The sequence below is a fragment of the Colletes latitarsis genome, chromosome 3, assembly GCF_051014445.1.
Source record: "Colletes latitarsis isolate SP2378_abdomen chromosome 3, iyColLati1, whole genome shotgun sequence".
Classification (NCBI taxonomy): domain Eukaryota; kingdom Metazoa; phylum Arthropoda; class Insecta; order Hymenoptera; family Colletidae; genus Colletes; species Colletes latitarsis.
In genome coordinates, this window is record NC_135136.1 from 31,725,878 (window position 1) to 31,740,543 (window position 14,666).

At 32.0% G+C, this 14,666-nt stretch overlaps 3 protein-coding genes across 3 annotated transcripts; 2 read left to right on the forward strand and 1 right to left on the reverse strand.

Moving 5' to 3' along the window:
• The first annotated feature begins 1,086 nt into the window (after positions 1 to 1,086).
• On the forward strand, positions 1,087 to 5,312 carry LOC143340358 (uncharacterized). Its single transcript, XM_076762196.1, has 6 exons — positions 1,087 to 2,805; positions 2,916 to 3,006; positions 3,193 to 4,299; positions 4,381 to 4,687; positions 4,758 to 5,040; positions 5,119 to 5,312. Exons 1-6 carry the CDS (start codon positions 1,369 to 1,371, stop codon positions 5,188 to 5,190), a joined length of 3,297 nt encoding a protein of 1,098 aa, XP_076618311.1. The 5' UTR covers positions 1,087 to 1,368; the 3' UTR covers positions 5,191 to 5,312.
• An 880-nt stretch (positions 5,313 to 6,192) lies between these two features.
• Lint-o (L(3)mbt interactor in ovarian somatic cells) lies at positions 6,193 to 11,018 on the forward strand. Its single transcript, XM_076762083.1, has 6 exons — positions 6,193 to 6,897; positions 6,963 to 9,502; positions 9,613 to 9,823; positions 9,894 to 10,003; positions 10,073 to 10,447; positions 10,540 to 11,018. Exons 2-6 carry the CDS (start codon positions 8,366 to 8,368, stop codon positions 10,684 to 10,686), a joined length of 1,980 nt encoding a protein of 659 aa, XP_076618198.1. The 5' UTR covers positions 6,193 to 6,897; positions 6,963 to 8,365; the 3' UTR covers positions 10,687 to 11,018.
• Positions 11,019 to 11,270: 252 nt separating this feature from the next.
• LOC143340300 (transmembrane protein 59-like) lies at positions 11,271 to 14,619 on the reverse strand. Its single transcript, XM_076762084.1, has 4 exons — positions 14,354 to 14,619; positions 14,158 to 14,272; positions 13,488 to 13,771; positions 11,271 to 13,236 (listed from the first exon to the last, which is right to left on the reverse strand). The coding sequence occupies exons 1-4, from the start codon at positions 14,489 to 14,491 to the stop codon at positions 12,907 to 12,909; spliced, it is 867 nt and encodes a 288-aa protein (XP_076618199.1). The 5' UTR covers positions 14,492 to 14,619; the 3' UTR covers positions 11,271 to 12,906.
• Between the last annotated feature and the right edge of the window lie 47 nt (positions 14,620 to 14,666).

Below are 14,666 nucleotides of genomic sequence, written 5' to 3' on the forward strand. Positions count from 1 at the left end.
GGTTGCGTTTGAGTATACACGTTGGCCATTGGCCAATCATTTACCACTTCCTTCTAACCGGGCACCAATAGGAAAAGGTTTATGGGTAGTGAAGCGCATTAAGCTTGAGGATAGCTTTCACTGGAAATCCTATACCTATAGGAATAAAACAGTTCCATTTTCAATTAAAACTCTAAAACATAAACTAAATTCATATAAACGGTAGTTTTGCTTTATTTAGAATTAGAATTTAAATATATGTCAATAGAAATAGATATTGTTAAACAGTGTTTTCAATTTGTGATAAATTGAAAACATTATTAAATAATTTATATTCAAAATTCTTTGATATACAAATAAATATCTTAATTGAATAATAATAAGCGTTTTATTGCTTGACAATTTTTAAAATTTCATTTGGATCAAGGTCTTATATTCAATTCAATTACGAAAATATAATTCAGAAACAATGACGTAATTGTCTTTCGTGTATAAATATCTCGAAAAATATAGTAGTTCGAAGCATAATATAGATTTGTATAGAATATATAGGTTACATTATTAATAAACAACCTTTTCTTTTAAAAGAACACTTTTAACGTTTTAATAAAATAAACACACAACATTATCTCATTATAAACAGAATTTATTAAAATATTGTAAATATTTTGATGCCATGATATCGATACAATATCAACAGGTGTTATCTAATGATTAAGGGCTGCATTGTGATAACTCATTGATAACGTAATTGTATAGATAACACGAGTAATGATGATAATAGTATGAAATAATATATAATATATTGATATATTCAATAGACTATAAAAATAGCCACATATACATATAATACGCATATTATATTATATTCTGGTGACAATGTACAGAAAAATTACGCGCGTATATATGTTAATAACGCAAATGAATTAATTTAAAAGTTAAACAAATATAGGAATACAATGTAACGAAATGATTAAATATATCCAATTTGGTTATTTTTTGTTTTCAAACAATTTGAAAGGAAGCAAATTCAGTTTAACATTTAAAGTTCTAAAACATTCACTAGATGGCAGTGAATTCGAGATTTTTGAAATGTCTACAGTAAACGTTGGTGTCCGTTAACACGTGAAATTGTAGAATTTAATCTCTTACAAACTATAAATGTTTTTTACAAATTCGTGACCAAAAAAAAGTTATTATATGACGAAGGATAATGCACTTCCTAAGAAAGAGCTGGTGCATTCAAGATCTGTGATAACGTTGTTTGCAAATAATAATAATAATACAAATTGATACTATGAATCTCTGTACATACATTTGTATGAAATAATATTTAATTTATTTGAAAAGACTGTACTATTGTTATTGAAAAGAAAGTAAGAGATATCAATGCATAAAAACGTGAACATGTGTGATCTGATAGATTTAAATAGCCCTGTCAGAAAGGGCTTGTTGAGTTCCCAACTTGCATCACCTTTAATACCAGTTCCTACAGATACAACATGCAACAATTGCAATAATCATATCAATGAACCAAACTCTCTAATGGTAGGCACACGCAATAGCTTGGAGAATAATCCTTTTGATATGGTACTACACAAGACTACAGAATATATTCAAAAAAAGGATGATCCATTTGAGGTGACTTTAAAGAAAGCGTTGAAGCCAAAATATAAAAAGAATACTCCAATAAGAAACTATTCCTTTGATTTTAAAGATGATTATAGTCTTAAACAAAAAAAATATCCTCAGAAGTTGAAAATGAACAGGACATTAGACGAATCCTTAATTAATACAGAATTGACTCAGAGAAATGTATCTACTAATAAAAGAGTCAATGAAAGTGTAAAATTTGACTTGAGTAAAACAAATTTCTTGAGAGATGATTTGAAATCTGATAGTAATAATTCATCATTCTCAAAGAATACTAATAATATATGTGATATTGATATTCAAGTCAATGATTTGTCTATTCTAAATCAGTCTATAATGAATGATACATTATTTGAGACAGATACAAAATTAAATAAAGAACGAATGAAATCCATTTCACAAAATGAGACACCAATATGTATAGAAAAAAATAATGATAATGTTAATCTAATTCCATCATCTACCACATTTTTAAGAATACCAAAATTTCAACGTTCTTTGTCAGAAACAAAAGATGAATTGTCAAAAAAATCCAAAAATTTAAAAGAACTGTCATTAGTAGAACCTTTAAGAATTAATTCTGGAAGTAGAAGCAGTGTATCTTCTTTATATTCACTTGACTTATTAAATGAAGGATTTTTAAGTAGCAGGAGTTCTGTATTTTCTAGTTTATCAAATGTTTCTTCCATACATAGAGTAAATTCTGTTTCTTCTACAAGTCATCCATCAATTATGTTATCAGATGGTACTATTAATCGAACATTTTTAGAAAGTTGTTCATCTGAAAAATCAGATCTTAGCAGATTAACAGAGCAAACGGATTTTACAAAGGAAACAAAGTCAGTGTTACCAACATCAAGGCATTCAATAACATCAGTTACAAATGTCTTGAATAAAGATCAATCTTCAATATCTGATTTAACAAATCGATTTAATGAATTAAAAATGAAAACTTTAGAACTTAGCCTTGAAAATCCTGCAAAAGAAAAAAATAAAACCACATCTGTCTTTTCTGATGATATCAACACATGTGTATCTGTAATGAAAAGAAGTGAAGAATGTCGTACAAATGATAAACTAATAGATGTTGATATATTTACACCAGATATGAATTGTAGTAAAGAATACTGTACAACGTCTATTTCGGACACTTCATCAGATTCAGTATTTACTGTAAGCAAATAAAATTAATTTACTAGTACTTTCATAAAGAAATGTAAGACAATATTACAAAAACAATTCGTAAAACATTTTAAGTAAATGTACTTATACTTATTTTACAGGAAGGAAATACAATTAATAAGTCAATACTTCATGAAGCAAAAGTTCTTGCAAGAACTTTTAAAGAGTTGGCTTTAAAATCAAGTTTGGAATGTAAGTTAGTATTGTACTTAATTGATATTTTTTAAAGATATATTAGACTCAAAACGTTGACATTCCTTTAGTATGAATATCATGAAACAAAATTATTGATTTAAGTGTTTTAATTAACAATAATACACAGATACAATTATATAGAAATAAATTTTTGACAAAATCTATATTTATTTTATGATTTAGCAAGTACTGATGATTTAATCTCAAACAATTTATCATGGACATCAGAGTTATTACCAGCATTTGATGATGAAGTTGATAATTTAATTGAATTACCCACGTCTCCGAATGAAAATAATCTAAATTCAAAAAATAAAATAGTTATGGAGTGTACACACAATGATTCATATGCAAACAAAAATGAAGAGCTTGTTATTAATACAGTGAAAGAAAAAATAAAAGATTTGGAAACAGAACTTATTGATCCAATATCAATAGATAAACGTATTACAACTGCAACACTTTTATTGGATCTCAAGAAATTAATTACAATAGAAAATAATATAGAAGCAAATAAACTACTAGAAAATTTGGAAAAAGTATTAGGTATTAATTGGGAAAATAATACTGAATTATTGACTACTTACCTCAGTCCAACCAATAATCTATCAAAAAGTCCACAAAAATCAAACAATTCCTTAGAAATAAAAAACGTAACAGAAAACAATATGGAATTCAGTCAAGAAGATAATTTAACTAGTAGTTTGCCAAATAACATTAAAGGATCAGGAATTTGTTCAAATATGAACTTTGATGATTCAAACAATAAGTATTCTGCTAATAATAAAAAATGCCTTAAAGAAATAAATAGTAACGGTACTGAAAATATAAAGAAAGAAACGGACGAAAATGATCTGGATATTCAAAACACGTGTAAAAAACATTCTTCTTGTAAAACAAATGATAATAATTGTTTAAATGAAAAAGTTGCAATAGAACTTCTTACAAACATCGGAAAATTATTAACTGAGCAGACTGAAGAACATTCAACTTTGAATTTACTTAAAAATTTAGGAAAAGTATTAAATTTTGCTTCGAATAATTGTAATGTGAATGAAAATACAAAAAGTGATAATAATGGTATAGAAACCCAACAAACTTCAAAAAAATCTAAAGCAAAATTTGAAAATAAAACACAAACTTCAATGAAAACAAAATCAGTTAACAAATTGAGTTTGAGTACAATAACTACAGTTAAAACTAAATTTAAAACAAAAGTTGGTGGAGATATTCCTCATAAAAAGGGACCACTGAAAGCTGTTTTGCCTATAGGAAATATGCAGAAAAAAGGTACGAGGTTAAACAAAGAAGTGAAATATAAATGTTAGTTATATTATTTATATATCATTTGTTGAATTTGTTGTGTTTTAGATACCATTAATAAAAAAGCAAATCCAACCACCAGCTCTGTAACGCCGCCTAAGTCGCACAAAATTATTAGTAGTACACCCAATTCAACAGATAATGTTACAAAAAACAAATACACTATGAACAAATCTTCGCAATCTTCAAAACCAGTGGCATCGTCTACTCCAGATGTTTTGAATTTCAAAACTTGTAAAATACAATCACAAATAAGTAACTATTCAAGGAAGCGTAATATTTCTTGTGATATTTCACCAGTAACTACACGCGGAAATGTTAATAATAGCAATGGAGTAAATAATAGTCCAAAAAGGTAGGTTTAACACTATTATATTTACAAACAAAAAGAAGATTGTAACAAATTAATTTAACTTGTCTTTTAGAATTAGTAAATTACAATCTCCAAAGAAAACAACACCCAAACGACGCTCATCGAATTCTAGCATTCCAAAATCTCAGACTCCTCCTGTTAGTAAGAGATTAAACTCTTCATTAGATGTTAATCATTACGAGCGATTATCTGAATTCCCGCAGCAATCGTCGTACAAATTATCAAATTCTCAAAAGAATTCGCCGGTTTCTTTGAAAAATACTGGCTGCAATATGCAACAGAGTCCTCTGAGAAACAGTAATAAGATTATGCACAAAGTGAAACCGATCAATTTGGTATATATCAAATTGTATTTTGCTAATAAAATAATTTCATTCATATGTTATAGTTAATTAAAATTTCTTTTTTAACAGATCTCAAAACTTCGACGGCACAGTGTTGGTACCAATGTAATGGAAAAAGAAAACAATTATATTAATTATTAATCTATAAAAGGAATTATTTTATAATCAATTGTGGTTGTGCTATTAAACTAAAGTAAGATTCGTTAAAAGAAGCATACTTGCGTATTTTTATATTTTTGTACTTATGTATTTTGCAATAAAGTAATTTGTTTAAAATTTAATATAGCAATTATATTCTTCCTGAACTATTCTTATGCAATAAGCAAAAAACAAAAGAATTTTGTTGCTTTATCTGTATTATATTATAGAAGTATATTTAATTGTAGTATTGTTCTTTTAGCTAGTAAACACGTTACCTGTATGTTACGTATGTAAAGAATGTCTTCGAAATCTTTGTAAAACAAGAAATGGATAAATCTATACATTTTAAATCATAAGCGAAAATGATTGCTATTAAGATGGTTAATTAAGAAAAACGAACATTTGAATATGTCACGTGCAACGTAACTTAAGATTTGCTTGCGATCTGTTGCGTCAGATCCGTCTGTCTGAAAACAGGCTCAAAAGGGAGCTATTCGGCCGGGAACGAGGACAGCAGCGCTCGGAAATGGCCGATACGTCACGGTCGTTTCTAAAATCAAAGACACAGTAACGTATCATGTGTAAATCGTCAAAAAATATTAGTTACGCTGTTCCTCTTAATTTAAATTGATGAAAAACACGTTTACACCACGTACTTGTGATTAAAATTAACGCTTAACTTCTTGAGTTTGTTATATTTAAAAATAAACATTTAAAATATGTAATAAAAGATGAACGAGAGAAACTAGAATTTCCAAACCTTCCATGCGAAAGTGGAATCAATACTCCCTGTAAAAATATTGTGTTTTTTTCGCATTAGCTGTTCAAATAGAGAAACGATAAAATGCACAAGACTATGATTATCGTTCGTTAAAAAAAAAGAACAAAGCTGTTATACGAAGAGAACAAATAAGTCTATGAAAGCGATGCGCAGAAGCCGGTTCCTTGTAGGGTGCTAACAAAGATATCGCCGAGCCTGCACGGACCCGTCCCCGCAAAAAGTGCGCTCCGCGTGTTCCGTACTCCAGCGGCGGTCCGTCCACACTCGCGTGTAGCCGCACCCGGCTTGGCGCTCTTCGGTTTTGTCGAAATAATTCACGTAAGCGGCCGTAAAGAAGGCTCACCAGCGATGCAAACGATTTTTCGTGAATTGTCGAAAGTGACAGTATCAGTGAGGTGAAGTGCGTCACAGTTTCACAGAGTTCGATCTTTTTGGGCGTTCTGTACTACAAGGAGAGCTGGCGCGGCGCGCATGAGAGGCCGCCTCTAGAAAAAGAGCGCGTCTCGCGCGTTGCGCTACATTGGAGTACACGATACTCGAGAAAGAATCGAAAGGACTTTGGAAATTGTAATAAATAACGCGTTGATCTGATAAGTAATAGTGATTAGATATATGTGTATTAAACTTTTCGAAATTGCGAATTAGTGAGAATTTTCGACCGGTCGAACCGGGAGCGAGAGAAGAGGCTGGCGCGCGCCGAGGCCAGCTCGGGAAAAGACCGCGTCTAGCAGGTTCGCGGTGTGTTGCGGTGGGCTATTGTGCGACATAATCGTTGAAGTTTATCGACATTCGCGGAACTGTTGTATATGTCACTGTATACAGTAGATGATAGACCGTCAAAGCATTTTACATGTAACCCGTGCACAGTGTCAACGCGTACGCGGACGTATACGGGGAACGCAACCGGCGGCAATATATCCCGCGTGGTACGTATACGCACGTAACTTGCACATGTAACCGTGATATGTACGTGTGGCATGCACATTCGCAGATTGTGGACTCGTGGAATCGTCGTTTGGTCGCGTGTATCGAAGTGGACTGTCGCGAAGCGCGCTTAACAGAGAGATCCAACACTGTGGAAAACTTGTCTGCGTGCGACGAGAGTGATCGGTGAGAGGAGAGGCATCCGTCGTTCGGCGATTGGCGCGTGGCGTAGACATTCGACGGTCACTTGGCACGTATGTAATGCAAGTATTCCCCGGTTACTTCGTTTCGTCCCCGTGAAACAGGCATTATTTATGGGTGCATCGGTCGGTGCATTTTCACGAGCGAAACAAAAGAGAAGGCACAACCAGTACGCGACCAGTGTGAAGACGGCTCTCTTTGTTCGGTTTAGCGATATTTCGATAACGATTTGTTCGAATTTTAAATCGTGTCTCACGATTGCCGGAAGGAAGTTACGTGCGCGGGCACAAAAGTATCACGACGTCGAAAGTGCGTGCAAAGGGTGTGAAATGCGTCGCGCTGCAGTTCGATGTTCGATCCAGCAGCGGCGGACGACCTGACTTTGTCAGATTGCCTCTCGACGTCGTCGCCGCCGCCACCGCCGTCGTCGTCGTTGCCGTGCACTTCTCGGCTTCAGTCCAACAATGGATCGGCGCAGCTGCGGTACGCGATTCGAAATCCTCTCCCGGTAGCGAACGAACAATAGAAAGTGATCATTCGTGGACTCGCTTGTGAGCCGCGTTTAATCGCTTTGCGCTCGGTGATTAACGCTGAACGTTGTGAAGACATTTCGCGCGTTTCGAATGCGCCATAGATTTTGTACATTATTGACTTCGTCGATCCGTGCAATCGATAATATTGCATCACGTTGACGAGTTTCTCCGGTTGTGTTGCTACTTTTCCGCCAGCAGCAATACGTTCATAAAATTAAGAACAAGACACAACATGTACGTATAGCCGCATCGAGGTACATGCTTTTATTATAATCTGTTACTCGAACTTGTTTATACGCAAATATGATTCTACGCTTGATACAACAGGGTTCGGGGCAATTCCTATCGTAAAAATGATCGACTTTTTTAATCTACGCATCGTTTTAAATGCAATCAAGTGCTTTCGGTATTCACGTGACGTAATGATAGATTGAAATACGTTTCTGACCGCAAGAATTGCGTTCGCATCGCATCACATCGCACGAATGATTTAGAAAAAGGATGAAGATTGTGCGAAATACGGCAAAGTGATACAGCCAGAAGCGGATACACACGCGATATATAGAAATTTGCCGGTCGTTATGACATCACGCGCGAATGGTACACACATAATAAAGACATGCAAAAAGCACAGTAAAAATCATTTCTGCGAATTGTACGTTGTTATTGAACGTTATACAAACATATACCGTGAAATATCGCATTCTTGCGCAAAACGTTTTATTGACGCATAATAATGCAGCAACACCGGGTAGAAACGCAAATACTCCACGAGGAGCAGATCCTGGAGGCAATAGACCAGTTGCGTCGACGTAAAGCGCGTCCTGACGCTGATCGTATCTGTAATTATTTATTAAGGAAATTTTCCGTAGATGCACGAGACACTATTGCCGATTTGCATCGGTTAATTGAAGCGGAGAAGGTGATACAGGTTGATTATAAAGGTAACACCAGTTATAGAAATGCTTCGAAATGGTCGCGATTACAGCTTTACAAAAATCGGCCGGAGGGTTTCGTGAAGGAAAAATTGAACTCCGGGATGGTGGCGGGTGCTGTGGCCGAACTCGTTGTCGAGGAGCCGGATTACCTCGATCAAGGTGTACCAGCTTACAGGTTGGTCGAGCAGCTGCTCGATGGTGTTTCAAATCCTACCTCTAGACGTATGGTAGAAGATTTCCTCGGGAAAGAAGTAGCCAGCGGTAATTTGACGCGTCTGTCTAACGGCAATTACTCGCTGGTGGCGACGTCTGACATGACAACCACCGCCGAGCCAACGCATCGAGAATCATTTACCCTCGAGAATGGAAACGCGCGTCGCAAGGAATTACAGACTGTTTCGTCGACGACAGGCGGGCTATACGATTTTGACGAGACAGAAAACTTGACGATTACGGATTCTAGGTCGAATACGCCGAGATCCTCGCGTCAAGCAAGCCCGAAGCCTGATCCACAGATTAGAAAAGAAGAATGTTTCGAGATAATTGTTGGAAGAAACGAGAACACCGAATCATCGGTGGAACACGATTCCATAAAGGAACAGGATTCTCAGGAACCGTCGCAAACTTCTATCGAAGATGTGAAAGATGATTCCAAGAATACGGATAATCAGTCTCATAACCTCAAAAGATCATCGAAGGCAGAGCGTAAACAGCGTTTACTTGTTCGAACAGATGATCCTATGGACATAGAGATCAAATTTGAGGATTATCGAAAAGAAAATAAAGAAGAAACTAGTTCGCAAAAAGAAAAGAGAGAAGAAGCTGGACACCTTAGTGAAGAACGGGAAGACGAAGATGCAGGAAGGAGTTCCACTAATCCTTCGCCTACACCATCCAATGCTAATGTTGGCGGATTTCGTAGCGCTCGTAGAAAGGTATTTATTTTAATGATTATAGATATGACGAGTTTTGCTTACCGTATTAATACTTCAACTAAATTTATATATACAATTAGTAAAAATGAACGAAAACATGCATGTTTCAGAGAGCAAAAAAAGTGTTTGATCCTTCTGACAATAATCTTGTAAAACGAAAACGTGGAAGACAGCCGGGTTCTCAAAATAAGTCTTCTTTGTCTCAAGAAACTCAAGATACATCCAAATCAACTGTCAAAGACGGACCTTGTAGACAATGTAGTCTTTGTGCCAAAGAAAAACAAGAAAGTTTGGTTGCTTGCCGAGATTGTACTGTGCGAGGTATGTTTCTTAATATGAAAATATAATAGACTTTTTAAATTAACAAGCTTAAATTTAAATTTATTTATAGCGCACCCAAGTTGTATTTATAGTCCAGAAGAAATGATCCAAAAGGCAGGAAGTAACTGGCAATGTGAACGTTGCAAGAGTTGTACAATATGTTGTGAAACTTCAGATGCTGTAAGTTGATTAAAAGAGATACATTGTTATTTTCAATTTTTTGTATTATAATTTAATCACATTTTACAGGGTCCACTTGCAACATGTTTCACTTGCGACGAAGCTTATCATTATTATTGCCACACACCACGAATAATAATCCCTAAATCAAATTCAAAGTGGCAATGTAATGACTGTAACCAAAAGCAGTATAAAACAAATCTAAACCAGAATATTAACCTGGTTACAAGCAGACCGGATACACCATCAAATCCACCTGTTTTACCTCCTGTTTTAAGTCCTCAAGTTTCTCCTGCCAGAGGATCCTCTGACCAAATGGAAGATGATGGTCCAAGAGATGGAATTGATCCAAACATACCTGATGCTTCAGATTGGACATCTGAACAAGTGTATCAGTATTTTGCAAGACTTTTTCCAAAGGAAGCCGAAGTGTTCAGGCAACAGGTACCTTTTTCTTGCCTTTTTTTTATTTTTTAAATTCCTTTTCATTTAAAAATATTTTTATTAATGTTCATTTGTACTGATATATGTTTCAGGACATTGATGGTCATTCTTTACTGTTAATGAAACGATCAGATGTTTTAAGCGGGCTTGATCTACTTTTAGGTCCAGCATTAAAAATATATAGGCACGTGTTAAAACTTCAAGTGCGAAGAGATGACCCAAAACTTTATTGGCTGTAAATGCTTTAAATACTTAAGAAGTTAAGATAATGTTTAAAAAAGATAAGCACTAATTGTATTGTACAGATAAATTCTTTTTACATTTAAGAATTGTGAATATTTTTTTGATTCGAGATACTTTTTCATATTGTACATATTCTAGTTATCTTGAATTGAAAAAATGATTCTTTAGTATAAAAAATTTCAAAAATACTGACAAATAACAAAAGGATTATTAAAAACTGAAAAATGTTGTTTGTTTTCTATCAAAGTACTTTTGTATTGGATAGATTATACAGCTTACCATTGATGTAAGTCTCCGTATTAATACAATAGAATATACTTTTTGTTCATTCACTGTAATTGATATTTCCAAAAGGTGCTAATTTTTTTACTTGTTAAATGTTGACATTAACTTCCTGTCCCATAATAAAAATTCTAAAAATTGTTCTGTTTAAATAAAATAATTCAAATATGAGGAAAATAATAAATAGAATTTATACACCCTTTGTATCATTCTTTTTTTATTTTTTACAATACATAGCAAGATAACAAATATTTATTATTAATACAGTAAATATGTCAATATCCTATGTAAGGAACATGATACTTTGGTTTGAAATATACTTTCTTATACATTAAATATATCAGTATTTACAACATACTCCACCATTAAATATTTAAAATTCTATTATTATTTTTATAACATAAAAGAAACATATTTTGAGTATTTTTAACCATTCTATTTAAAACAATAAAACTACCGATATTGAATAAAAAGAAAAAATTATTTAATAAAATCAATTTTTATAATAATATATCCCATAAGTAAACATTGCTTATAAAAATTGATTTTTTTTTAAATACAGATGATATCTTTACCAAGTGATTTGTAATAATAACCTATGTGTTCCTTCAACATTGTGTTCGTAACACTTATAGCTATAAAAATGCAAATATATTTATCTATTAAATAACATTTTTTCCAATTTAAAACATATTTTTTTTATCATTTTCAATAAACCAACAAAATAACAATATTATAGTAATATAAAAATAATTTCGTTTTAAAGTGGTGATGATCTTAGTAATTGTATAATTCCTTAACTGATTTATTATTTTAACTTCATTAAATTATGAACGATTTAACATTTAATACTACAAAGGTAAAGACATTACTACTTTTGTTATTATTTGTAAGCAATGTCTTACATTGATTATATAATTACACATCAATTTACACAATGAGAGAAAATATCAAGTTTATACATTTCAGTATAATGTAGTTAAAGTATGGAAAAAATCTTAAATTATATTTTAATATTTATAGTAATATTCGTTATGTATGTATTATGTAACATACCATACCACACTTCAAAATTACACTGAAATAGGATTGTACTATAATATTAAATATGAAGAACACAGAAAATCCTTTATATAAATTAAATATATGCTTTTTAAATAATAAAATAAAAAGACCACATTTTTAGTGCATGAAGTGATATCTGTTTTTTAGTATTAAAATTTGTAACTAATATTAGAACCAAAAACAAGTTTTTCTAAATGTGTATAAATTACAACAAATACAAATTTTGTCTACATGAAAAAAATACTATACAACACATGAATAAGTTTTTAAATGAATGTGCAGTATTTAAAGTTAGAATATTTTCCTTTACTATTTGTAAATCATGTTTAGAAAAATAATATATTGTTATAAATATAAAAGCTTTTGATCGTCATTAAATAGCTAACAAAGTACATAATATGCAGTCTTACATCTGTGCATTTTTTTTTTAATCATTTTGCTAGTTTTACTTCGATGATCATTATTGTTACAATCTTCATAGAAAAAGAATGTAATAGGTAATAAGAACTGTTATTTTCTGTTATAAAAAACAGTGTTATTTTGTATAAAATAATCCCAGCATATGTACGTTACCATACACTTTTTCAGAAAATATTTTGTATCTTATTTTATAATTTATTTTGATTTTAGTTCTTGTATACTTTGAAGCTTGAATTAAATTTTTAAAGTTTTACGTAAATTTTAGAAGCTTATCTTTAACTTTCAATGATTTCATTGGAAACAGAAAGTGCGATTACTTTTCAATAATTGCAATATTCATAAAGCACTAATGTACATAATACAAAACACAGTTTACTTAAAATTGATAATATACTTAAATTGAAATAGTTTTCAAAGTTACATAAAAGTTATGGTACTAAAGTACCTAGTTAAACTTTCATATTAACTTCTGTTACATCAATGCTCTCAGAATATTTAGGTGGAGGTTGTTTATGCAATGGTAATTCTGGTACATACAATGCAACTGTAGGAGAAATATCAGACTTCGCGATAAGCATTTTTTTATAAGAATCATTAGGTTTATCAGCAAATACACATAACCAAAGTGCAGACAGAGTTGCTGCTAAAAGGGCACATACAAGAAGCCAATGTGGCAATCCAATATGTCTTGAGGCACATTGAAGCCAATCAGATCCAGGTATTGAAGCTGATTGGTCACTTTCTCCAGAGTAGTCTGATGGTACACCATAATCCATAGTCTACATTGTATGTATTATTATCAAATTATATTATTTAGTACTATATGCTAAATTAAATAATAATTAACTATTTAAAATTAATCTTAAACACATTAAGTGTTTCAAAATTATAGGAAAAATAACTACACTTTTTAGAATAATATATTAGATCAAACACATGAATTTTATATTTCTAAAATTATAAAAATCATCCACATTTCTATTTTAAAATATGTAATTCTTTGTTTAAATTATTTACAATTAACACTTACCCCAGCATCTAATGGCACAGTTTTGATATATGTTTGTGGCAGTTTAAATCCGTTTGAGTCCCACCATCGTGGAAGAAGTTCCTTCCGTAAACCTGGATCACTTAAGATATCATTGTCAGGTATATCTGGTGACATTAAAAGTATGTTAGAATCTACTCCTTCCTCTATATAGATAGCAACAGAAAAGAGCGATAACAGATCTGAAATACGCTGCTTGGCCATAAAATCGCAACCAGTACTACATGCGCAGCGACCTTGTGGCAATGTATATGCCTCTGTACATGCTATAACAAAATTAAATAATATTACCTTTACTCAATTGTGTAAATAAAATACATGAGACTTTGTATAATTCTTATCTACTATTGAACAATTATATTAACAAGTTGAGTGCTATGGTAATCTTGAAACGCTTACCATAAAAAAATCATAATACTTGTAAATTTTTTAATAATATTAATGTCATTGGGAATACTGTCAAATGGTAAATATATTATTGAAGTATGGAATGTTTCTAGTTCTCATATAATAATTTAAAAAACATACAAATTTTGCTCAGCACTCAGTCTGTTAAAATAATATTTACTCTAATATGTACTCTATATTTTAAATTACTTAAACAATATTAACTTAAGAATTATAATAATTAATATATACAGGTTTCACGTACAAGCTTTACAAGCGTCTCTAGTGCCATTTAAGCTATTTGGTTCTAAACCGTTATGCAAGTCCACTAGATTGAAGAATCTACATCCTCGTTGACAACACGATTTAACATATTTACTCTGAAATTATAAATACCACATTATTGTCAATCTCTTATTTCTAATGTACAACCAAAAGATTTTGCTATTTGGAATACGTACATTCGTAAATGACAATGGTGTTTTCTCACACAAATTTATACAAGGATCCTCTCGGTTTACGGGTATATATGTATCACTACGTGCAACATTTACGAAAAGTAACAATAAGAACACATTAATTTCCCTTTCTTTTCTCATTTCAGAGCGTTACTTCTTTTCAAAGATTGTATTCGATGTGTCAAAATAATTCGTTAGACGGAGAAACTTCACTCACGAAAGGTTGATAGTTCGCTGAATAATCGAGTAAATATCGATTTAATTATAGTGGGAACGTATCGCATTGGTTGACATATTCGTCATTTATAAGAACAGA